Source organism: Chiloscyllium plagiosum, chromosome 2, assembly GCF_004010195.1.
Source record: "Chiloscyllium plagiosum isolate BGI_BamShark_2017 chromosome 2, ASM401019v2, whole genome shotgun sequence".
Taxonomy (NCBI): domain Eukaryota; kingdom Metazoa; phylum Chordata; class Chondrichthyes; order Orectolobiformes; family Hemiscylliidae; genus Chiloscyllium; species Chiloscyllium plagiosum.
Genome location: NC_057711.1, coordinates 108,324,929 through 108,352,093, shown reverse-complemented (window position 1 = coordinate 108,352,093; position 27,165 = coordinate 108,324,929). Strand labels below are relative to the sequence as shown.

Here is a 27,165-nt window from a genome sequence, read left to right as displayed (position 1 = left end):
TCCTAACTTAAGTGTAAGGCGTTGCACTCCAGATGCAATTTGACTGGTCAAACTACTCGATTATAAGCAAAACATATTTTATTTTTACACTACAATTAAAATACGGACAAAATAAAAATAAAATTGATCTAACTATAGCTCTATTGAACTGCTTAACAAAATTATATATATGTATATATTTATATAAACTACTACTAATTAACTGTTCCAGTATGGTATCCATAAACACACGCTTGGCAAATGCAAATTCAGTCAAACAGATGGTCTCACATGTAATTCTAGCAGCAGGAGAGCCCCAGCTTTTAGCTGTAACAGAGAGAGGATTAAGAGCTTCCACATACAGCTTCAAGACCCCAGCAACTATAGAAAGCTAAAACTAAAAATTCTGTTTCTGTGGGAGCTTGACCCCACCCATTCAGGCTTCTTCTATTGTTTTAACTTTAAAAAAAAACCCAAGGTCTCACAACTGTTTACTTTATTGACTTTGAGCAGATCACTCGACACCTCTGTCTCAATCTTTCTTTATAAGACAAACCAGGACAAAATACACCTCTTAAGGTCAATGAATCGTAACATGGCACAATTGATGCAAAATATTTCAGATTCCTTAATCAGCACATGTGAAACAGCAAGATTGTGTGTTTTGTAGTGACAGACATTTCTCATTAAAATGCTGTTTTCCTTTTCATTAATGTCACTTGAAATAACTCCACAGAAACTGGTATCCTGTCACCATGACACCCTTTATTTATATATGTAGAGTCCTTGGCACTGATTCAGCTCCTTCAGAGCCAGCTCTCAGAGTGAACAAAACCTCTGACACTTGTTCTTATCATTCAACCAGGTCTCCCTGTTTGGACCAGATTAATAGCCCCAATCAGCGATCTCCTATTCTATGAGGTCCACCTGGCTGACCTTATTGAAAATCACTATGTTACTCTAAATTGTTTAACTATACAAGTTCAGACAGTCTTGCCTGAACTAGTGATATCAAAATAATATACAATAGGTAAAAATTAGCTGATTATAAAGGTCTCTTCCTTTGTTGACACTTCATTAAATATATTTAAATGAAGCTGAGGGGTTTTCTGGTCATCAACTCAAATCCCTGGGTTTCAATTACAATTGTTCTAAAAGTAACTGTCATGCATTCATTCATTACAATTTGTAAATAAAATGTCTCATTCTCAGACCTGAGGAGGTGGAAGTCCACCAGCAGCTGCAGGACAGTCAGGAAGCATCTTCTTTATAGTATTATCACTACACCGACAGGTTGGTGAAGGATTATCCATTGTCCAATTCCCATTGAGAAAGACATCCATTATAGAATCCGAAACAGAAGGAGTGATCCACTCTGCAGCTGCAGGCTTACAGGGATTATCACTAAAATGAGCACAAACACAAGACACAACTATTCATCTTCATTTCCCATTCTTCAAACATATCTCTCTATTTAAGCCAATCTGTTTGTACTGTTCTGACATCAATGACTTTATTATGAGAAACTGTGACATAATACCCACTTGCTCTGTGACACTGCAACATCAATGTAGCAAAAATGTCCCAAGACACATTACCGAACATAATTTGACTCCAAAACACACAATGAGATAAGAGATATTGAAAAGCTTTGTTGAAGATATATGTTTAAAGTAATGTCTTGAAGGAGAAGATGGAGAGAGAGTGTTGGAGAGGTTAAAAGAGAAAGAGCTTATAATCTATCCAACTGAAGGCAATGATACAATGAAAGCCCAAAAGAAAAGAACCCCCTGATAGGTTTATTCTCCCAAAGAAATTTCAGGGCAGTCACAGCTTACATTGGGTTTTCAGAGAGTAGTTCACTAAACTGACTCCAGGGATGAAATGGTCGACTTATGAGGAAACATATGCACCAGTTCTGACTACTTGGCTCAGGCTGACACACTTGGGCAGGCCTCAATGAAGTTGGGGCAACCATCAGGGAATGAGTTGCCTTTGTATTATATCCCAGTTTTGTGTACAGTGATCTACATGACAGCTGCTGTGAAATGATAGAATCATTTGAAATTGTTCTTCTCAGTTTGGGAGAGAACTAGGATTTTATTTGTAAGTTTTGTGGGAAATGATTTATACACAGACAGTTGATTGAATCACTCTGGGAAATACAACACAATGGCACACAACAGGAATTTTGGCAATTAGAATGCGATTGTTTATATAGGCAGACAGATGAGAAGAATTGCACAATCAATTCCTGTTACAAGTCTCAGGGTCACTCGTATGAGGCTTCCTGATAACATTATTTATGTTCAGCAATGTCCGGAATCCAATACTGATATTAAAGCAAGATGCTCCTGTCCTTGGCAGATTTCCGGACACTGGTTCCAAATGAGCTGATGGAAATTTTTCTGTTTGTGCAAATTCTTTCTAATCATAGGATCATAAGATCATAAGAAATAGGAGCAGAGTAGGTCAATTGCCCATTGAACTGTCCCATCATTCAACAAGATCGTTGCTGATCTGATTCTGCGCTTAACCCCACTTCCCTGCCTATCCTTCAGGACCCCTCTGACTCCCTCAAAAACAACAAACGCTGGAGGTCACAGCAGGTAGGGCAGCATCCATGGTGAGAGAGCAAATTAACGTTTTGAGTCTAGATGACTCTCTTCATCGTACAACTCTCTAAGAGAAGGAATGCCCCCTAATTTCTATTTAAAACAGGAGAACTTTTATTTTCTCAAAACTGCGCTCAAGTTCTAGACTCTGAGATAAATCTCCCCCCAGTAATTACCCTGTCAAGTTACCTCAGAATCTTGTATGTTTAAATATGCTGACCTCGCATTCTTCTAAAAGTATAGGCTTAACCTGCTCAGGCTTTCCTCATAAAACAATTGTTTCATCCCAGGAATAAGCTTAGTGAACTACTTTCTGAGCTATTTCTAATGCAAACTATACACAATACTGTGGATACAAATGTAATAATGTCCTGTAAAATAATAGCAAGATTTCCCCACTTTTTTGCTCCAAATCCATTGCAATAAATGTTAATATTACATTTGCCTTCCTAATTACTTGCTGTAGGTTGTGATTCCTGTGCAAAAACACCGGGGTCTTTCAATACTTCAGCATTCTGCAATTTCTCTCCATTTAAATAATATTCTACTTTTCTATTGTCAAAGAATGGACAACCTCACATTTTCCCACATTATACTCCATCTGCTAGCTTTTGCCTCCTCACTCAACCTACCTCCTATTTCTTTGCACACTCTTTGTATCTTCTTAACAACTTAATTTCCTATCTATCATTTTATCAGCAGAAAATTTGGCTGCAGTACAGTTAATTCCTGTATCCAAGATATTTGACGTAGATCATAAATAGTTTAAAACCCAGCACAGATCCCTGTAACACAGCACTTGTTACATTTTGTCACCTTGAAAATGGCCTATTAATCCCGACTGTTACCTGGCAACTAGCCAATCATCCATCCATTGTACTATATCACCCAATACCATGAGTGGCATCTTGTGCAATAACCTTTTATGTGGCACCATTTCCAAAGCCTTTTAGGAATTCAGTTGCACAACTACTGGTTCCACTGTGTCTACCCTGATTGTCTCATCCTCAAAGTACTCTAACAAATTTTTCCAATACAGTTTACCTTTCCCAAAATCATGTTGGCTCTACCTGGTGTTATTAAGAATTTTGAAAGGTTCTGTGCCTGCATCCTGAAAAATGGAAGCTAGCAATGTCCCCTTGACCAATACTTTCATTGTTTTTTGTTGGTGCGTAGGCTTCCAAAGTGCATGGCACTGAAATCAGCAAACAGAGATTAATGTGCTAGCGCATCAGAGGAAACTCACAGCCCTGCATACACACGTCGCTTAGAGAGAACATTGACATATAGTCAGTTCTGATGTAACGTGATAGTTCCGTTCTCGTGCGATCGTGCATTATAAGAAAAGCATGCAATAGCCGTGCCATTTAAACAATGGGGGCAGAATCACATTATAGCCATTACAGGTAAGGAAAGTTCGTATTCCACAAATAATGGTCTAAATTCTTCCATCGCGTTAAAGCCAACTCGCATTGAAGAAACACACGATATAGCAGAACTAACATATGCTAAACAAACTGGTCTATAGTCTCCTGTTTCTTGTTTCCTTTGTTAATTGAAAGAAATGTTACATCTATGATGTTCTAATCCATTGCAAACTTAACAGAATGTAAGGAATTTTCATAAGTCGGTTTCAAGGAATGTTCTGGTAGTAATGAGATTTACTGAAAATGACCACAGCTCAGGACCTTCAGTATCAGAGTCAAAAGCATATCTGCAATGATTTATCAATAAATAGTATCCAGTACAGATACTCCCACCATATGATGTCCATTGTGTGTGTTCAGGATACGTTAAATAAGATATGCAGTGTACTCACAGAATGGGACTTCCTTTCATACACCGATTGCCGAACCCTGGCTTATTAACAAGAGAGTTGAGCAGTTTTTCTGTGTGCTCATTTCCGGGAGCATCATTACTGTGAAGAGGTTATACAAAAAAATTAATAACCTCAAATCAAGTTGTAGCAGCAGTCAACAAAGTATCAAATTCTACCTTACTCTTTTTATATGCTTGTCATGCCCTTTCTCGAGACCCTTCTGTCAACCCTCTTCATTCATTTGATAGGACATCAGTTTTAAATATGTATGGATCAGTACCAATAGTGCTTACAGTGATTCAGTGCCAGTAAGTGCTATGTCTATATTGTTGATTTGGTGACTGTACTAATTCAGTCCACGTCTAATTAGCAGGAGAGACAGTTCATATCCATGGCACTGGTGAAGCATCTTGTGTGTCCTCCTAGAACCAGTAACAAAACCAACACTTTCCTGGAACTTTACTGTCATTGTCATGTTTCACTGGGCATTTTTGTCCTTCTTCTGTAGCCGAGGCACCTGACTTATAATACATGCTAATTTAAGGTGCTTTAATTATCTTTATAATGGTATTTTAACTGCTGATTGATCAGCTCACCTTGCACAGGCACCCTGTGCAGTGAGACCCACCAAGCAACAAGCAGAAGAACTAAAAGAACTAAGATTTAAATTGAACTTTGCAAGGCAATGAGGAGCACAAGTACTTTCCTAAACCTCACAGGCTATGTCTGAACTCTGCCACCTAAGGATTTCCAGCTGGATGGCTGAATGTAAATGAATCTCAGGAATTAAAATATCCCAAACCTCCAATAAATGTTGGATAAGAGGTGGAGAGATTGGGGCCCGTATAGTCCACCTGCCTACCCAATTAAACTTTCCCCTCTACTAGACTGACATCTTATCAACCTGATCTTCTCTTGCCAAGGCACAAGTTCACAAAGTTCAATGTGATTAGGCAATACAAATAGTCCAAGACTGGGCAGATGTCTGACTGAAGATAAATGATTACCGCATGGATTTAAGTGTTTTTGAGCAGTATTGTGGAACAAGCATCCATGAGTAAACAGTGTTGGAACCACAAAGGAAAATGTAACTGCATTCATTGCTTCACAAATGGTATTTTGCTTGATGAATCATTGTCCATTCTAAACACAGCCATCAATTATTTTCTAAATTGAGTGGAAGTGATCCTGGCAAGAGGTCCTCTTGCCCTCCCTATAATGATTGCCTTGTTCTACTGTAATGAGTTGCAAACAGCGCATAATAGAAGACGTACCTAATGAAAGTATACTGTTCATCATACATCCAGGGGTGCAGTTCTAAGCTGGGATATTTACCAAATGGAGGCACAATCAGACTGAACACCAGTGCAATACACACAAACACAGCAGGTAGTACGATCTGTAAGACAGCAAAGCAGGGAGAATTCCTTCACACTTGTACAAACACCAGGTTGCATGAATATGCATTACCAAACTGTATTGAATGGAAACTATCTTAATGCTGTAGGTTGTAATTAAGATTCCATTTCCATTTACAATGAGACAAAAAGAGATTTTCCATTTTAAATAAAGTCTCAATGAAAGCAGAACTGCTCGCTGTGCAGAAGTGAATGGCATCTCGTCAAGAATACAGAATTAAAGGAGTGTATAATATTCCTAGGAGTGTTAAATGATTTTGACCTGGTGGGTGGTAAATGCCTGAAATTAAAAATGGCCTTGGACAGAGGATGAGAGTGCAGCCAAGGTTAGTCAGATTCTCACTCAAACTATGCCTTTGCCCTGGCCTTATGCACCCTATAAACTGCATTCTAAATGTGGAAATGCTCATAGAATTTAACAGGCCAATGAATGGAGCATCTGCAATTGGTCAATCTCAATCCAGTTCAATTGAATAACAGCATCAAAGTCACCCTAATTTCTTAATTCTATTCAAAGAAGCCAGAAAGGTGATCAATGTGAAAATTCTGAGCTTTGAGCTGAGGCAGAAGTCAACAAAAGTAACATGGCTGGTGTAGTGATTGGAACGAGGTGAATCTTATTGACTGTGAGACCCTTGATTGGGTTGTTAACCCAGGCCAATCAGGGAGCTTTGGCTGACAGATGTAACAGGGGATTCAGAGTCTCCTCAGTTCAGAGACTGACTCTGACATGGTTGGCCACAGCCAGTGTATTTTGCACATGTAAATAGAGGGTGACTTGGTGACAGGAAATCAGCCTCTGTGCAGTTATTTCTGCTGGCCTATGTTGACCCTTAGCAACTAAAGAGGGATTTACTCAGAAATGTTTCTAAGACTTATAAAGGAATGTAATTTCAATCGCCCATTTTGTATCCAGTGACATCAACTCATTTTTAGACTCGTCATTCTTACATATGACAAGATTACCCAGTTCCTTTAGTCATACCCAGACCCAATAAATGCTCTGATCCCACTGTTCACAGTAATGCAGTGTGGCCTACCATATTTGTTCTGCCATCAGTTCCTCTGACAATTGAAGGCTCACCTGAGCAAAGATTCCTTTCCGGCTGCGTTTTGCATAAATTAACCTCTTCCAGAACAATGCCACAAACTGCTGCCTAAAAAGGTTCCAGCCTCTTACTGAGTAAGAACCTTTCCCATCCATTCCACTCAGGAAGTCCGTTTCACGGGCCTCTGCAAACAAGACAACCATTTTTTACTTATATTATACCTTTACCTGCACAGTGTAATAAAAATAAATTCATTCAATTATGGGGCTTGTTATTCACCAAGTAACTCAATGGTTCCATAGCACATTAATAGAATGAAGGGTACGCAAGCATATTTGATAAATAATCACTTGCATTTGCATGGTGCTTTTCACAGTCTCTGACTGTATTAAAGCGCTTTACAACCAGTGAGGTGAGATGTAGCAGTCAATTTATGAAGAGGAACTTCCAATGGAAATTGATCAGCCTGAACTGTTAACTCTGTTTCTCTCCGTAGATGCTGCCTGTTTTCAGTTTTCCAGCTTGTTTTGCTGCTCTTATTTCAGACTTCTAGCACCTTAAGTATTTTGCATTTGTGTTCCTTTCTACATGACTGGATTTAAATTATAAATGCCCCTTAAATAATACTGGTGCTGTTAGAATTCCAATTTACTTTTGCCGTTCCTATCTGCATGCCCAATGGAACCAATCTGCTCCCTGGTCATGGGACTACTGGGACATCTCAACACTGTAATTTCCCTCAGTTCTAGTGCTCTACACTCAAATTTGGCACAGGATATTAGGGCAAAGGCAGCACTTCATTGTGTAAGGATCTAAATAATAATGTGAATCAATTGTTATTGGAAGTAGGCAAGAAATTGAAGTTGAGGCCATAATCAAATCATCTGTGATCTTACTGAATGATGGAACAGGCTAAAGGACTAACTGGCTGCTTCTAACCCGATTTTGTATGTATGTATATAATGTGCCACCTGCAGATTTACAGACATCAACACGCATCGTTTTCCACCTCCTTACTTACCTGGATCACCATCCGAGTCATTAACGTCAGCAGCATCATCAGTGAACGGTCTCAAGCAACTCTGTCTGTCCACAAATCTCGATCTCCGGTTTCGGCAAGCTGGAATCATGCCATCTAAAGTGAGATCAGATTTACCACTTAGATCAACTTTAAATCATCAGGAAGTAATTCATTGTGCTGTTAAATATGGCTGGGTGGTTCACAAATGTTTACTTTCTTGTTTAGAACTCATTTGAGGATTTAACAGAAGTGCACACTAAGATGAACATTTATTCTCAGTGTCACTGGGAATAATGATTTGGAGATGCCAGTGTTGGACTGGGGTGTACAATATTAAAAATCACACAACACCAGGTTCTAGTCCAATACGTTTATTTGGAAGCACTAGCTTTCAGCAACCACCTGATGAAGGAGCAGCGCTCCGAAAGCCAGTGCTTCCAAATAAACCTGTTGGACTATAACCTGGCACTGTGTGATTTTTAAATGGGAATAATGTTGGGGAAAACTGATCTGTTTTGGAATGTGGTGCCTTTTCTGAGGCAAGACAAAAAAAGGACAGCATTTCCAAGTAATGATGAGCATTCCAAATGTCTTTAAATTTGAAAGTATCATTCAGCAAGAGTAGCAAACTGACAAGAAGTGCAAACTGGCAAGAGGTATCTTTCATTATTGCATTTTACTTAATTGTGCCATATATTCTAACCTAATAAAGTAAAAATACCACCAATTTGAGGTGCAGACCAGTACTCCATAGGTTTTTAATAGTTGATTATCAAAGAACAAGCAAAGACATGGACAGAATAGCTGCTTCCATGTTGTGAGATTCCATGACTTCGATTTGGAGAATAAAGGCAGGTATTGGATGGACACTTGTGAAATTAGAGGCAGTAAACTTCAAGGAGATGACTCTGCTGTAATGCACCCAATACTTATTTGTCATCAGAATTGCCTTTCCAAATGTTAATAAAGTGTTTTGCCTTGATTAAGCACTATGCATGGCAAAACTTTTACACACCTTACACTTAGTGTTAAAAGGTTGGTTCGTTCAGTTGACTGGGTGATTAGATTAGATTAGATTAGATTACATTACAGTGTGGAAACAGGCCCTTCGGCCCAACAAGTCCACACCGACCCGCCGAAGCGCAACCCACCCATTCCCCTACATTTACCCCTTCACCTAACACTATGGGCAATTTAGTATGGCCAATTCACCTGACCTGCACATCTTTGGACTGTGGGAGGAAACCGGAGCACCCGGAGGAAACCCACGCAGACACGGGGAGAATGTGCAAACTCCACACAGTCAGTCGCCTGAGTCGGGAATTGAACCCGGGTCTCAGGCGCTGTGAGGCAGCAGTGCTAACCACTGGTGGTTCATGTTTGATTCAGAATAACATCAAGAGCATGCATTTGATTCTAGTTCTGACTGAGGTAGATTTAGGAGCTTCTCTGGACAGTGGAAGGCACTGGCAAAGTATCACTGATGCAAATCCGGCAAGGAATCTGCTTAGGATGCAGCATCAGCAAAAAATGAGCCAGTTAAGGGTTTGCCTTCAGGCAGAACATATGAATGAATGAGTAACACCTAACCTCAGAAAATGAGGTGCACTGATATTTACAGGAATAAAAACGCATGATGTACAATTCTGGAAGTTGAAACTTTGCACATCAGATTACAAAATGCAGAGTTCAGATCAGGTTACCTGACGTTTCCGTATCCACTCCGTTATCCTCAGCAACCTTAAGGAAAATCTGAAAACAAAAATGGCAAAAAAGTGAAAGGTTTGTGCTGGTTCTCAATTTATTAGAAAAAACTATAAGGATGATAATAAAGATAATGATACCAAAATTTATGTAGCAACTCAGAATCTGTACAGGTTTAGTAAAAACACTCAAGACACTGTTTAGTTCTAGTGGCATGCTAGAGTTGGGAAAGTTTTCCCTCTGCAGCAGTACTGACTTTCATAGTGCAGTATGTTTGCAGTTGGAATTAGTGTTCATTGCAGGTGAGAAGAAAGGGTGTGGTATTCAGATAAGCAATACATAATTGTGTCATTGGCAATAATGCACCACTTTGAGACTAATCCTATAATTTCCAGTTTAAATCTTCCAGTGCTTTACATGTTGCAATGTTCAAATAGCTTCTCTTCTCCCTTATAATAGCAATGTTATAATGCATCAGAGACCCACTGGCAGACAGGATGAGCAACGATCTCCACTGCAGCTGAATTACATGGTATATCTCATGGGTCTGCAAAAAGTATTCCATTTATTTATCATGTGCTAAAGATTAATCATGCTGGATTGATTCAGGGACAAGGTTTTCTGGTCTACTGTATTCCTGTGTGGATATTCTGGATTCTGTGATGTGAATTCAGAATATTCTAAATCTCATGAAAGGCATTTTCAAATGAAGTGGTATTGTTCAAGGATATTGATTCAGTTCTATATTCTTTCTTGGGAAAAATAAGAACCCTTGAACATCCTCTGCATATCTCCTCAGAACTCAAACTGGAGCTCTAATTTCAGGCATTATTGATTTTCTGCTTCCTCACCAAGCGATTGATCCTCATGTGTCAACGAATATTATCAGGACAGTGGTCATCATGACGGAGTCCAGTCTTCAAGCAAACATGCAACCGATGGCCACAGGATGACTATCTGGAGTGGAAACCGCGGCTGATAGTCCTGATGTTTCCTTGAAGCACAAACTACAACCACCCAGGCTGAAATCATTTAACTCAACACCTAATTTGGGATCAGATGTGATCAAGTGTTCTGCATAGCTCCAAATTCCAAACCAAATTTAGCCAATGGCCTATCAAAGGACACCCTACCCACACCATTTTCAGCGCATTGACAAAAGTCACAACTAGAACCAAATGCTGACTACACCAGTGTTCACTGAAGAGCTGGTGTTTGCAGAGAAGCAAAATATGAAACCCCAATGTCTTACTTCTTCCAGAGTAGTGTCGGAAATTCCATAACTGGAAATTCCAAGGTCAGAGAGTCTGTCATCAATCTCATGGAAAAGTTCCACAAAAGCCCCATCTTTAGCAGCCTCATAAGGCAGCACATATGTCAGTTCATGGCCAATATCTTCAACCAAGCGAGCCTTTGGAATGTGTTTCAAGATGAGATTGGAAATGGCTGAAACATCTGTAAAATGGAGAGTAAAAGCAAGAACACATTAATGAGCTATTTGATGGTACTGATGCAACAGTCCTGAACAATGTTGTTCACACTGCCATTAACATTGTTTTAAAAATCCATCAAAGGAATGTATCCTTTGGTTAAAGGTAATGAGTCAGGAGGCTGCTGGCACCATAAGTGGTGTTATGTAACCAGAAGGAGGAGCAACCACACCTAACAGAGATATTAGGCAAGCTAATTATTTGCCCCACTCCACTTACATTCTATAAACTTGGCTGATTGAGAAGGTCTCGGGGACCTGTTCCTCTATCTGTCTGTCTGTCTGTCTCTCTCTCCCAGTGAAGAAATGTCTGGCCTGTGTCAAGCATCTTCTCCACAAACAAAATGAAGAAATAATGTGGCTAATAAATAACTTCAGGCATAGCCCTGTGCCAATTCGACTCTGATGGATTTGAGCTGCTCATCCCAAGGTGGTATACTTGGTCTTTGTTAGGTTTTGCTTACCTATAGTGATGGTATCACTTTCTTGATCACTGCCAAGCCCAGCATCAGAGCTGCTTTGAGAAACACTGTCATCCTGTAAATGAGACCAGAGTAACTACTCATTAGTCCAATGATGTAACTCAAAGACAGCAGCAATCAATTGCTGCACATTCACCATGTTATCGCAAAGATAAAGAGGCCCGGGAGAGGGTGCAAAAATGCTTACAAGAATAATACCAGGAAGGCAGGGGTACATATTAGGAGAGGACATGTTTCTGTGGGTCTTATTTCCCTTGGAAAGAGAAGGCTGAGTGGCTACCCTACTCGTGATCTTTAAAAATTACAAAAAGCTTAAGTCGTGATGGAGAAAATATTTCCACATGTAGGACAGAACAAAGCTACTAGTTATTAATATCAGGTAGTCACCAAAAATCCAATAATAAATTTAGAAATAAGATCTTCACCCAGAGAGTGCTGAGAATGGAGAAATTGCTATGGCAGGATTGCCTGAAGTGAATACTATAGATGCACTTAAGGAAAAGGTTGAGCATTTTAAGAGGGAAAAGGATTGAGACTGTTATACTGATAGAGTTAGATGAGGAAGGAGGAGTAAAACATCAATATTGGCATAGACTGGCTGGACCGAATGGCCTGTTTCTGTGTCCTATATCCTATGTAATTAATGTTTACCTTTTTTAAGTAGGACATGGTGCTGCTGCTGTTTCTACAGGAGCTGAGAGATGGCTCTAAATCTTTCTTGACCAGAGTGAGGTAGTAGCCTGTTCCTAACTGGTTCTTTAGGTACAATGATGATCCACAACAGCATAGCTTGCCATTAGAAATAATGGCAATCCGGTCTCCCAGCATATCTGCCTCATCCATATGATGTGTAGAGAGGATAATGGTCCGACCTGGGAAGGAAAATGGATTTACATTTTTCCCCACCAGAATATAACATCGTTCTCCAGGAATCACTTGGTATAAATCCACAGATTGAAAAGACATTGTTAAGTAATGGCTGGAATCAACTCTGGATCCTTACTCAGCAACAGTGCATTGAATATGTCCCTTAAAAGGGGTGCAATATTCCCACAAGATAACTACACATTATTTGCTATGACAGTCACTGTTAGCAAATAAATGCATTTAAATTTGATTTGAACCACATTCAGGTGAAGTGTACAAGCACGTGCTTAGTACTTGGCTTGCAGACCTCGTATATTAAGTGGTTTTGTACAATATTCTGGCAAATCCTTTGTTTGAAATGTTACTGTGGGTTCTGCTTTCAACACCGTTTTAATCATTTTGAGGCTTTCTTACACCATGAGGACTAAAATGCTTACTTCAATATTGCCAAACGTTTAACCTATCAGCCCAATCCTATTGACTTTTCACAAGGAAGATTAACGGAACTCAAGCAGGAGGATTAGGTTAATTCAGAACTCGGACATTATGCAGCAGGAGCTTTCTAAAGAAAGGCTTGTAATTACACAGGTCCTTTCATGATTTGCAGATGTTGCAAAGCCATTACAGCAATGAAGTCTCCATGAATTCTGTCACAATGTAAGAAATATGTCACCAATACGTGCTCAGCAAGCTCCCACAGAAAGCAATGTAACAAAGGCTAGAAAACCTGCACATCAAGTAATGCTGATTGAGGTATAAATATTGTCCAGGGCACCGGTGAAAATACCATTTCTGCTCTTTGAAATAGTGACATGGGAACTTTTATGACAAGCTGAGAAAGCAGCTGGGCCTTGGTTTATCATTTGACCTAAAAGATGACAGCACTCACTAGGCATGATATTTGAGGGGCATGCCAAATTTTCATGGAATCTGATTTTCAGTTTATTTAGTCCCACACAATAGCACTTGGCCCACTGGATATTGCTTCCAAAAGTTCTGTTTTATCCAGTAATAAAGCACAGGGATTTAGCAACACCTTCACAATCTAAAGAAGAACATATTTACATTAGCAAAGATTGGTCTTGGAATGAGTGGGTTTGTCCTAAAATGAGAGGCTAAACAAGCTGAGCCTATTTTCTCTGCAGCTTAGAAGAACGAGGTGATTTCAACGAAACATGCAGGATTTGGAAGGAATTTGATATGGTAGTTACCAACTGACTGTTACTGCTAAAACACAAAACCACAGTATCAGGCTAATCATTTAGGACTCAGATGAGGAGAAATTGCTTCACTCAAAAGCTTGTTGAGACTTTGAAAAAAAAACTTTTATATACCTTCATGGGATAGGCCAGCAGTTATTGCCCATCCCTAATTGGCCAGAGGTCAGTTAAATGTCTGGAGTTACACATAGGCCAGACCAGGTATGGGTGGCAGATTTCCTCCTTTAAGTGGCATTAGTGAACCTGACTTTTTTTTAATGACAATTGATGGTGGTTTCATGGTTCATGGGTTGACCATACGCTAGCTTATTTTTGATTACAGAGTTTTGTTTTGAATTCACCAACTGCCATCGTGGAATTCAAATCCATGTCTTTAGTGACATTAACATCATGCACCCAACATTCTTCACCTCTGGTTCTATTTTTTGTGTTCTTGCTATAAAAAATGAGGCACTGAGAGCATGACAAATGGTTCATGAAGGCACCATCATGATATTTCAGGCCATGCTGTTATCTTACCTTGCCGATATTTCAGCAGCAGATCCCATATCCCTCGGCGGGAATAAGGGTCAACTCCAGCAGTTGGTTCATCCAAGATGACAACTTTCGAGCCACCAACAAATGCAAGGGCTACTGAAAGTTTTCGTTGCATTCCGCCTTTTAAGTCAAACAAAGTTAAAATATTAATTTCCGTTTAAAGGTAAGTAACAGATAAGCAATAATTCTGAAAACTATAGCACTGTCATAAACCCCCAAGATTTAACAAATAAAGAAAAGTAGTTGAGTAACTCAGTCCTTGTTTGGCTTCATGAGTCAGGATTAAAGGCAGAGGTTTGTGCTCCTAATTTCATCAAAAATTCCATTGCAGGATAATGTGCATCACAGACAGTTTGATTTATGCATAACAGATGGCATACCTGTCTCAGTTACTAAGTTGGGGGGGGGCGTTTGACCACATCAATTTAATATGTGCAGTTATCATAACCAAAGAAACATTCCAAAATGGGAAACTTTAAATTCTATTCCCAATGACAAACTCTGAAATCAATAGTCACAGAGGAAGTAACCTTTCATCGAGGAATTGACCTTTCATATACTCCTGAGCTATGGTTTGACAGGAATTAAGTCCTGGCTTCACCAAAGGATGAGGGCACTGGGGGATTACTGAGGGGGCACTGATGGGGTTTTGGTTGAGGCATGTTACGGAGTTAGTCTTGCCTCTTTCACAAATGTTTACATGAAAGAGGGGGTCACATGTGGAGAACTGGAGCATTATATAAAGGTACAGAAACTGAAGCAATTCCATATTCTTCCTTCATCTACCAGGACAGCAGGACATGCTTGAAAGTAAGCAATTTTCAGACAATTAGCTCTTATGATTGCATCCTGACTGAGGAATTCAGGGAGACTACAATTAGTATTGGCAAAATCATCACCCCACAAAGATTAAACTTTGAACTTCTATCTTGTAAAGCTGAAAATGGTCTGTTCAGATTTAAATAAAGACAATTAACACTAAGTTCATTATACCAGGTCAGAACATTTAAAACTGTTGACAATGGCTGGCACCAATGCAAAATTGATTCATTCTTTAAACCTGCCTCAGAACATCATACATAACTCCCCTCACCTTCCCAGATTCCCTTTTGGTCTACTTAGTAAACTAGCTGAAAATCAATGACCACAAAATAGTTAATAACTTAATACTTTCACTTGTGAAGAGTCCAAAATTACTGGTCATAAGTATATGATTGCCACTCAGAAGGGTGGGAATGTGGTATGAGGAAGCACAGGAGGAATTGAAGCAAACAGAGTAAATGTGTTTGAAGGGAAGGTGGATATATATGAGCGAGAAAGAAAGTGTTATGTTAATATGGTAAACTGATATTAGGAAGGGGCTTGTGTGAGATATAAATACTATGACTGTGCTGTAACATCTTTGTGCAATAAGTACCAAGAAGATCCCAGGTTTAATGACGGTTCTGTTATTTCTACAACCTAAACCAAGATGGCAATGCACATGACTTTTAATCTCCTTGATTAGGGAAGGTGTTTTTTTAAAAAATAAATTCTTCAAGACTCCTGTTGCTGTTTGCAATCAAGGTCACTCCTACATTACGTGGATGGCAGGAGAGGATTATTCTGCTCCTGCCTCCTAAATAGCCCACTGACAGTCAATGCAGAAGCTCAAACAGGAAGAACAGACCTTGGGAATAGGAACAGATGGTAATGGTGTGTTAATAGTCCTGTTAAGGTTAGGGATATACAGATGAAGGGTATTGATAGACTGAATGTCTGAAGCACATAAAAAGAGAAACCTCTGAGAATCATGGAGTAGGTTAAGGAGAAGCTAAATATAGGTAACATTATATTCTGCAGATAAATTATGCATTAATGGGCGGCATGGTGGCTGAGTGGTTAGCACTGCTTCCTCACAACGCCAGGGACCTGGGTTTGATTCCAGCCTCGGGCGACTGTCTGTGTGGAGTTTGCACATTCTCCTCGTGTCTGTGTGGGTCTCCTCTGGGTGCTCTGGCTTCCTCCCACAATCCAAAGATGTGCAGGTTAGGTGGATTGGCCATACTAAATTGCCCATAGTGTAGGTTATTAGTCAGGGGAAAATATAGGGTTGGGGGAATAGGTCTGAGTGGGTTACTCTTCAGACGATCGGTTTGGACTTGTAGGGTCGAATGGCCTGTTTCCACACTGTAGGGATTCTAATTCTAAGTAAAAGGATTGGTTTCTGTTTTCCTACTTCATCTGGCTTTTAAATGATTCAACTACAGAAGATGCCCTTGGTTACTCTTAGATTAGGATATCTGGTCGGCATGGACAAGTTGGACCAAAGGGTCTGTTTCCGTGCTGTAATTCTCTCTGACTCTACGACTCTATGACACATTGCTAGGATACTATCACTTGAAAAGCCATTGTTTATTGTCATCCTATTTGTCCTTGAAAAATGGGGCTGAGCATCCTTAGTGAATACAGCTAGTAGCTCACTAGGTCATTTCAAATACAAGTTAAGAATCAGTCCCATTGCTGTTGAATTTGGAGTAAGTTGCAGACAAGACCAGGGAAAGACGGCCAGTCTTGTTCCCTAAAGGGCAAATGAGATTTTACAATAATCTGGTTGTTTCATGGTCATATTTAACACTATGAGCCTTTTGAATCCAGATTTACTTAATTAACCAAAATCAAATCCCCAGCTGCTTTGATGGGTTGTGAATTCAAATCTCCAGATATCCAGGCCACTCTTATTGCCATTGAGCTTTCATTTCCCTTAACTAAAGCCACTCAATTCTACCTTATTGAGGTACCAATGCTTTCAGAAGAAGGAGAAAATTGACTGCTAGAGACAAAAGATTTCAAAATAAATAAAATGTAATGTGTTAGAAGGGCCAAAATTGCACAATATAAACCACATGCCACAATCTGGTCCCAAACGTAAACAAAGCTCTTTGACCAAGAAGAAAATGATAAAAAAAAAATGAAAGCTGGCCTGCTTTTTTTCCATTTTGCTACTGAACTTTAGTAACCCTAGCGGAGGGTACTAGCAGTCAGCACTGTGAGTAATTCAGCAACTAATAACAGTATAATCTCATGGCTGCAGATTCCACATACGCAATAAAACTGACAGCTGGAATTGAGTTAGCACATAGTTCTGGCTAGCATTCTGAGGCGGAGATAGTGCAGGCTATGCACTGGAACTCTCAACTGAACTCCAGATCCCCTGCAGAGCCACTGTGGAGATATAAAATGTTGTAGTACTGGTATATCTTCTCATTATGAATGTGTTTAAAAAAAAGTCAACGCAAATATAAAACTGCTGCCTGATGACTGAAAGAAAATACAGCGATTGGCATTTTGAATACCATCCATCAGCAAGGATAACCAAAGGAAGATTTGCTCACAGAGAACCCTTCAGCAACTGCTTACATGCAGTTGTAATATGTAACAATATATAATGCCATGGTAAATAGCTGTCTACACAGGTTTAAATGAAGATATATACTGCATGACTAATGTCCTTCAATTGTTTGAGGGTCTTCTTATTTACATTGTGGTAAGCCCTACATTATATATGCAAGATTTCCAGAAAACATCTGATAAAATATCCCATAATAGACAACTAATACTCAACAAAATCTACAGCACAATAAAGATTTTACAGACTAACTAGTCCATACCAATGTTCTTTTATTCATTAATTTACAGTGCATGTGCAACTGTGGCAAAAATTGAGCCTTTTTGTCCATTCCTAATTTCTCTCAAAAAGGTGAGCTGCCCTCTTGACATCAGAATGACCCATTTCAGAGGGCAGTTAAGAATTTACCAATACGTGCCTGTGGTCTCTAATCACATATAAGCCAAGCAGATCAATGCTGGCAGATTTCCTTTCCTGAAGGAATGAGTAAATACGTTTTGTAATAATCCAGTAGTCTTATGGTCATCATCCCAATACTAACCTTATATTAAATTAATTTGTAGTTAGTCCCTCCAGCTACTGTGATTTGAACTCATGCCTCCTGCAGATTATTAGTCCAGATCACTGGATAACTAATCAATTAACATATCTACCATCCTCTCCATTTCTGCTCCATCTGAAACTTCTTCATCCTACTTCATAATTTATCCTTCTAAAGCCTTTTTCCTAATGTCATTATCCAGCTTTCTAAATGTATCTTTCATTTTCCCCTTACCTATTGCACATTGTAGCAATTTCCACTTTGGCACCACTCTTGTGACAAAGAGAGTTCTCCTAAATTCACAACTGTATTTATGGGCAATCCAATCTTTCTGGATCCTGGTTCTAGATTCCCCAACAAATGGTAATACCAACTTACATTTGCCCTACCAATCTCCTTCCTTCCCAGAGAAAAGAGCTGCAGCCAAGGTAAAATATAGCATCAGACAAAAACATGATTAAAAAGGCTACTGTTTAAGAGGGGCAAAAGGACATATTGGCTGTCCCTGGCTTTAGTGTGGGGACCACTAGTGTTTGTAATTACATTCATGGTTCAGAATCTGAAACTTGGTGCAAATTGGTTGCACTTAAAAATATTATCAAACCAGGAAGGATGGTGCAATTTATCAAAGTAGTGTAGGAACTACCGGATAAATTAAATAATATGTAACTGAAAGCAGGTAAGTGTAAAATACAACACCATGGAACAAATATGTAGCACGTATGCTTCATGAGTGGTGTTGACACCGGGTGGAATGTTAAAAGATTTAATGGACACATTAATCCCTGGTATTGCAGAGGGACAGCAGACAAAGCCAACAGAATGCTGGACTACACAGTTATAACACTAGTGGCCAATCCATATAATGCTCTGGTTAAAGCGTACCTTGAGTACTGTGTCCAGTTCTGGTTACTGAGAAACAAGAGACAGCTTGAGGCACTGGAAACAGTGCAAAACAGGGCGCTGAGACTAAACCAAAGTGTCAGGATTCAGGGCTGTGAGGACAGACTGGAGAGATTCAGGCTCTTTAGCCTGAAAAAGAAGTAGCTGAATTTCTTTATCAAGAATACTACTAGAAAATAAGTAGTGAAAGCAGACGTAGGGAGTTCAAACTAATGAAGGGTAACATTAACAGTAGTATCAAAAACTCTATTTCATATGGCACCTTTAGTGTTGTAAAAATGCCAGTGTGACTCTCAGCAAAATTTGAGACTGTGCTACATTAGGAGATATTAGGACAGATAAGCAAGAATTTGGTTTTAAGTCACATCTTGAAAAAGACAATATAGAATGCTTTCTTTTTACAAAAATGAGACAAGCCAAATAGTTACTAAGTAGTCAGTTAAATAACTACACTGGAATTGTTCGATGACCTTATCCAGTAAAGAAGAATAACTCACCTGAAAGCTTGTTGGTTGTTTCTTTACGTTTGTTGGGCAGCCCCACATCCAAGACCATCTGCTCCACCTCTGTCTTCACCTCACTCCTTGACAATCCTTTTAGTCGTGCATAAAACCAAACATGTTCCTCTACAGTAAGCCTTAGAAATCCAGAACAGTCTTTGTTACAATGAGTATTTCTGAATGTCTACTTCGATACATGTCAATGAACAGGACCAGCCACTGTTGGAGAGCCAGAGATCACATTTTGAAGTCATTATGGGGTTTAGCTCTCTAAAACCTTGTGATGCATAAATGAGCTCAAGTTGAAAATCTAAAGCCACACTAACTCTCTAATCCAAGGGGCAGCAAAAATAAACAAATATATTAATAAAGTTCACCAATATCACAGCAGCCAGCAGTTTAGCACAAATTCTACAAGAAAACATTATGGCTTTCCACCTTCTTACTTGAGATCATCAGCTACAGACCAGCTAGTAGGAAGTCATAAGAGTTAACAAAGGGAGTTAACAAGGAAACAAAGTTGTAAAGTGCAGTATTTTGATATAGTTGTTTTCCTGTTATCTGGTTTTCAGTTTGCAAGACCGGTCGGCCCTCATTACAAGCGATTCCTGATGAAGGGCTTTTGCCCCAAAATGTTGATTTTCCTGCTCCTCGGATGCTGTCTGATCTGCTGTGCTTTTCCAGCACCACTCTAATCTAGACTCTTGATTTCCAGCATCTGCAGTCCTCACTTTTGCCTCATTACAAGCACCAGGTACACTGGATCCGAGCTCCTTGAGTGTTGAGTACAGGCCTCCCTATTACTAACTGTGTTGCTGTTACAGCCAAAATAACAACTGGTGCACCAATGTTGAGTATGAACTCGAATGGTTCCTGTGCTTGAAGCAAGAAAATAAGGCCTGAGAAAAAAATATCAAAGCAGGCCAGTCACAAATGGTGCAGATGAAATGGCTGAAGATTTTATAAATATCTGACTATCTGAGGATCTGGGAGTACTCCTGGATGGGGTGGAAATTATGATAAATTGCCCTGTGGAGGTTGGATTCAATTTGTTCTGGCACGACTTCCCCCCACAACATTTGTTCACAACTCTATTGAAAGCTCACATGCCCTCTGTTTCATAGTACCACCATCCTCCAGTGAAGCAGTCATGATTTCATTCCATCAGACATACCAGTTTTAGATAATTATGTAAAGACTGAGGAAGCCACACATAAGTCTAAATAAGCATGAGTCACTGAACTGTCGCCAGAAAACCATTAGCTAAGATGACAGATTATACTCTATTGCTATCCTATTGGGATCATAACAGGCTAAGAAGTAATTCTGAAAGCCTCAGGATCCATGTGGTTTTATGCTGATTATTCGCTTTCTTGTTGTTCTAACAATTCAGCGATTTGTGAAAATTATTACACATTGTGTATTGTAGTCGCGTGACTTACATGAGTCATTATATGCACATGATATATTATTTTGGGGATTTATCATAAAGCTGGCCAATATTCTCTCATTCTTACCGGATATTACACACTAACACCTCCCTTAATAGCCTCTGGTTTCCACCAGCAATACTTTGTAGAAAAATCTCTGCAGCATATTGCTTTGGGGGCATCCAAACTATGATATTAGGTACAATTATAAAGAGAAAAATCAGCTCAAGCTCTCAGATGTATTCAGTGATAAATTACTTTTGAGAATCTGCACTTTGATAGTATTCATATACATTATATGTTGAGGAAGGGAACATTCTATTAAGGAACAAACTGATCAGGCCAATTGACAGAACTTCATAATTGCACTTACAAATCAAAAAGGACATTGTGCTGTGGGCACACACCCAGGCTTTGCCGAATGGAATCGAGGTCAGAACAGATATCTTTTCCCAGAATGTAAGCTGTTCCAGATGTTGGTGGAAACAATCCTGTCAATATTGACCTGCAATGCAAGTTGGTGATTATAGTGCAATTTATATAAAATCACAGTTTGCCACAAAGAGTCATTCTTCACAAAATAACCCAATGATGGGCATAGGAACCAGTTTATTTCCCCATGTACTTATGTTTACTTTTCGATTTCATACTCATTACAGAGATATTTCCAAAATGAGGATTTCAAGCAACAAGAAAAGTTGTGAGTAATTGATAATGGGTTGCCTACTTGCTATCCCTCATACAGTCATAGAATCATAGAGCCGTACAGCATGGAAACAAACTCTTCAGTCCAACTCATCCATGCCGACCAGATATTCTAAGTAATCTAGTCCCATTTGTCAGCATTTTGGCACATCTCCATCAAAACCCTTCCTATTCATGTACTCCTCAAGATACTTTTCGAATGGCAAATTGTACCAGCCTACACCACCAGTACATTTCATACACACACCACTCTCTATGTGAAAAAGTTTCCCTTTTGGTCCATTTTAAATCTACCCCCCACCTCCAACACACACACCTCAAATCTACAGCCTGTAGTTTTGGACTCCCCTACCCTGGGGAAAAGACTTTGACTATTCACCCTATCCCTGCCCCTCATGATTTTATAAACATCTATCAGGTCACCCCTCGGCCTCTGATGCCTCTACCTATAGCTCAAACCTTCCAACCTGGCAACATCCTTGTAAGTCTTCTTTGAACCCTTTCACGTTTCCTACAGTACGCAGTATTCCAAAAGTGGCCTAACCAATGTCCTTAACAGCTGCAACATGACCTCCCAACTCCTATACTCAATGTACTCACCAACAAAGTCAAGCCTATATAACTCCTTCTTCATATATTAAATAACGCAAAGTCAAAATCCAAACCTTTAAGATGATATTGTGACATGTTATGGCACTGTTTACAAATGCAAACCTTTAATCACAGTGAACCCAAGAACTACTTTTAATCCAGTTCCGGACATAAAGCATCTGGCTTGTTTCAGTTCTTTGCACAGAATTCTTACATAGTAGTGGTTTTGCCAGCTCCATTATGTCCTAGGAAAGATGTGATCTGCCCTTCGTAAAAGCTGAGACTGAGTCCATCCACTGCCAGCTTCTTGCCATTACGGTAAATCTTGACCAGGTTTTGAATGGAGACACCAAGTCTGAGGTGACTCGGCTCCTCTTCCACACAGACTGAGAATGAGAGAGAAAAGGAAGTCATGGATCATGTAAAGCCCCTTTTCGTTGCCCTGAAATTTATCCAGCTTAATACCGAACAGACAAAGAAAGATACTTTGGAAATCTGAGTAAACACTCAGCATGTCAGGCAGCTTCTGCAGAGTTCTTATAAAATGGCCCTGAACTGAGAGACTGAGCTAGTTTTCAGCATTCATTGGGCTAAATATGGAAGTGGTAAGGGGCAGAAAACCAGGCCTTCTAGCTTCCTGCACAGATAGGAACCAGTTTAGATAGCTGCAGGCAGGAGCTTGGTGAAAGGCTAGTCGCCGGTATTGCAGGAAGGTGAAGGTTCTCCTTCCTTATCTGGGTATAAGTCAGTACACCACATAGAATGAGCTGATTGCTATGCACCACCCCATCAATGCTCCCACCTCATTCTACCCATTACAGTGGTGAGCTGCTGAATCCCAGAGGCTGCCTTGATCAAAGTCTCCTCTCACTTACATACTCTTCATTGTAGTCTTTTGCTCCTAGTATCATAGAATCCCCACACTGTGGAAGCAGCCATTCAGCCCACTGAGTGCAACTGACCCTCTGAAGAGTATCCCACTCAGAACCATCCCACTACCCTATCGTTGAAACTCTGCATTCCCCATGGCTAATTCACCTAACCTACATGTCTGTGGACACTATGGGAAATTTAGCATCACCAATCCACCTAACGTGCACATCTTTGAACTGTGGGAGGAAACCTGAGCACCTGGAGGAAACCCACGCATTCATGGGGAGAACGTGTAAAGTCCACACACTGTCGCTAGAGGGTGGGTTTGAACCTGGGTCTCTAGCACTGAGAGGCAGCAGTGCTAACCACTGTGCTGCCTATAGCTTGTGCACAGATTTTAATTGACTTGATTAGATTATTGTCATGTACTGAGATACAGCAAGAAGTATTGTTTTGAATGTTTTGTAATCAAATCGCACCATACATAAGTACATCAGCGTAATAGAACAGAATGCAGAATATAGTATTACAGCTACAGAGAAAGATCAACTTTAATATATGAGGGGTTTGGTCAAAACCTGATAACAGCAAGGAAGAAGCTGTTCTTTAATCTGTTGGTACATGTTTTTAAACGTCTGTATCTTCTGCCTGACTGAAGGGGGTGGAAGAGAGTACAATCAGGGTGAGAGGGGTAATTGGGCACTGAACATGTCCTTGTGCTGAGAGTCATTGAGATATTACACACAGAAAGAATCCCTTCAGCCCACTGTATTTGGGCCAGATGTCAAACATCCAGATGTTGTGATCCCACTTTCATCACGTGGCCTGTAACTTTGCTATAGCATTTCAAGTGTTTATCTAAACAGTTTCGGTCTTGAGGGTTCACACCTCCACCACATTTTGAAGAGTGTACCAAATGAAAATCCCAACAAATGAATGTTTCTCTGAGGGGACAAGCTTAGCCGCTAGAAACTATCTCGCCTCCTGCTTCCTGTCCCCTGGTAGGAAAATCCAACATGCCAGCTAACCAATCGGGCGTTCTCCAACTTTTATTCAACTTAACAAGTTGGTGTCACTGAGCAGAATATTCAATTTTGAAGGATCCATCGACAATTATCCCAGTTTTCTTATTTCAATGTCTGCACATGTGTTTGGGCATATAGTGCACAGGAAAGAAAAACAGAAGCAAACATCTATTGAACTATGTATGTTTGTTATACCAAGAAGCACCTAGTATTTGATAGTAACTTGTGCTCTTTAACCCCTTTGGACAGAGTTGCCTTGTACTAAAGCAAATAAAATGATTGCGGCTGCTATCAATGGATCAGTGCCTCAACACACGTGTTAACATTCCTTCACCATTATCATAATAGAGACACCAACCTACTCAAATAAAATGACTAAAATGGCAGATAGAGGGAATTCGTACATGAATGTACTGAATATTCATTAACACCAGTTCTGGAGCATGCCGGCAACCCTTGGGATTCATGGAGAAATTGGTAGAAAATTCTTCAAGAAATGAACAGCATGGAAATAAAATGATCATACACTTTACTAGATTTTTGTTCTTACATTTCCAGGTGATGTTGACAGGGACCCGGGATTGTCTGAAACTCGGATGAGAGTATGGTCAATGCCATCACAATACCTAAGCTCGAGTAAGTAGCATCAGACTTCAACATTCCTAAAACATCTCTTAATGTATTCTCAGGCACATCATTTACTTTATCAATGATCAAAGTAAGTTCTCCAAATGAAATATTAAAAAAATAAGTTCAGAAAAAATCTCACAGACGCATCTTTCTTTTCAAAGGAAAGGGTTCCGCACTTACTTTGTGAATTTGTATTCTTAGCAGATGGAGTCTGCTTAATGTTCTGAATTGTATCTCCACACCAATAGGATTTGGTAAAAGGAAAATACCATGGCTTGGGAATGCCATATTGTCCTATATAACAAATAGTACACAGAAAATTACAATTAAGTTAATGCTCACACTACTCTGCCACTGAAAATTCAACTTTGTTGATTCCTATTGTAGACTAGTTAAAATTCAAATGGCATTCTTAAGTGAAATGCTTACCATATTAGATAGTTATTTTGTACTTGGAAGGAACTTTTGCCTTCACAAAGTATAACTTTCTGACCTCTCTACAGAAACACAATTCTTAGTAAAAGTTTATCTGCACTTTACAGAGGGTTCATATTATGAAGCTGTTGTATCTTTAATAGTTCTTGAAGGACCTGCATTTTAAGGATTGATGAATAATATATTTAAGTTTTGCAGACACAGCTGGAGTAGTTTCTTTGGAAGTGGTCATTGATAAATTCACTGTGGACATTGATTTTTTTTTAATAAGGCTTCTTAAAGCTTCACATGGCCAATACAAATGCACAATCCTTTAATCAAAATGCTCGGGACCAGCTGCTTTTCGGAATTCAGAATTTTTCAAATTTCAGAATAAGTGACAGTTTGATGGTGAAATTTTTTAAAATCTTACCGAAGAGCAGACTCACTGTGAGTAAACAGACCCTGAAACAGAATGGAGGCCTGCCAGTGCTGGGCCACGCCCCTCCCCCACACCACATCTGAGTGACACGCATCGAGTGAGTGTGAGTTGGGTTAACTGTTTGCATACTAAACATCCTTTGTTAATGAGAAAAAAAACTTCACAAAGAAACCTTCGGATCTTGGAGCTTTTCGGATTTCAGGATTTCGGATAAAGGGTTGTCTATCTGTACTAACTACTGGCTTTGCTTCCGGATAGTGACTTGCTCACATGTGCTAAAACATCAGAGAGACAGACTTTGGAAATACTCTATCCTCTATTATTTTTTCTTCAAGAATAATCATTCGGCAAAACGGTTTGTTTTCAAAAAGCTAAACTCGACAAAGTAACTCCGCAGACTGTGGTTGTTAACAAATTATTGCATCAATTAATTAGTCATCTTGGCAACTGGGAAAAGTACTTTTAATTTATACTGTGACCAGTGAGTTGTGGGACTGGAGCAAAGGTGCATTCCATTTGTCTCTGTCAGAAAATTAATAGGAACAATTTTGAATTTGCACATTGTTGGAATGAAAGATGGAAGAGAAGCGTGAAAGGTCATTGAATCAATATCAATCAATCAATTGATACAGAGATGTCTTCTTGATATAACTCAACAATTTGAGTTATTTCAGAGGGTAGTGAAGGGTCACATATAAGGCAGACAAGGTGAAGACAGCAAATTTTCTTAGCATAGGCAAATCTGTAGGTCATTAGCTCAAATCTCTGCATTGCTGGTTCGGTAACATTACAGCTTTGCTGCCACATCTCAATCAGTAAACAGCTCTATTATTTTGAAAACTGCATATAGTGTTGGGACAAGTCTTGTCCAGAATCTAATGATGGTTAATTCTCCAGTCAATAACATCTGGACACAGGCACTAATCAAGTGAGTGAAATTGATTTTATGCAGATAGTTTGTAGCTATCACTATTCTTTGATGAAAAAATAACCCTGCTTTATTCGGAAGATGCAAGTTGAGCTTGCTGTAGTACATAGTGACTCTAAATAAACTTGTTTAAAACAGATGCTGCTCGCTGTATATTAAATTCTTAGTTTTGAATCCTTCTGGAAGCCCTCCCAACCTCCAATTAATCAGGTGATGTAGTTGTGCCATTAATCACTCCATATTCTTGTACTGTAAAATGATCTGGGAACATGTATACTTCTTTGAACAACTAAGGTAACAAAATTATTTGGAGATTAGAAAGCACTTCACCTCATTGTTTCATAGGTTATTCATCCTAAAGCAACTTATCCCTACCTGGGAAAACTGCCTCAATGTACCAAGTTAGAACTCCGTACAGGAATGTGTCAATGATCATGAGGATGATGGATGTGGTGATGTTGTACTCATCGCCTTTCGATGGACTCGAGAAGAGGTTATGCCACTGGACCCCAATTCCCTGCTCTTCGAATTGAGCAAAGTAGTCAAAACCAAAGCCAAAGGCGACTGGGGAGAGCAGGCTCTGTGGAGTACAAGA

At 39.5% G+C, this 27,165-nt stretch overlaps 1 protein-coding gene across 2 annotated transcripts in view; it reads right to left on the bottom strand.

Moving 5' to 3' along the window:
• LOC122562589 (phospholipid-transporting ATPase ABCA1-like) overlaps positions 1 to 27,165 on the bottom strand; it is a 115,951-nt gene that overhangs the window by 30,834 nt on the left and 57,952 nt on the right. For both annotated transcript variants that reach the window (XM_043715556.1, XM_043715567.1), the window contains 15 exons: positions 26,946 to 27,150; positions 24,967 to 25,080; positions 22,473 to 22,644; positions 21,336 to 21,467; positions 19,530 to 19,669; positions 14,183 to 14,320; positions 12,228 to 12,448; positions 11,559 to 11,631; positions 10,858 to 11,060; positions 9,605 to 9,653; positions 7,902 to 8,015; positions 6,916 to 7,064; positions 5,688 to 5,812; positions 4,414 to 4,512; positions 1,194 to 1,383 (listed from right to left, as the gene is read on the bottom strand). In XM_043715556.1, the coding sequence (XP_043571491.1) occupies positions 1,194 to 1,383; positions 4,414 to 4,512; positions 5,688 to 5,812; positions 6,916 to 7,064; positions 7,902 to 8,015; positions 9,605 to 9,653; positions 10,858 to 11,060; positions 11,559 to 11,631; positions 12,228 to 12,448; positions 14,183 to 14,320; positions 19,530 to 19,669; positions 21,336 to 21,467; positions 22,473 to 22,644; positions 24,967 to 25,080; positions 26,946 to 27,150 (2,124 nt within the window). The remainder of the gene's footprint in view (positions 1 to 1,193; positions 1,384 to 4,413; positions 4,513 to 5,687; positions 5,813 to 6,915; positions 7,065 to 7,901; positions 8,016 to 9,604; positions 9,654 to 10,857; positions 11,061 to 11,558; positions 11,632 to 12,227; positions 12,449 to 14,182; positions 14,321 to 19,529; positions 19,670 to 21,335; positions 21,468 to 22,472; positions 22,645 to 24,966; positions 25,081 to 26,945; positions 27,151 to 27,165) is intronic.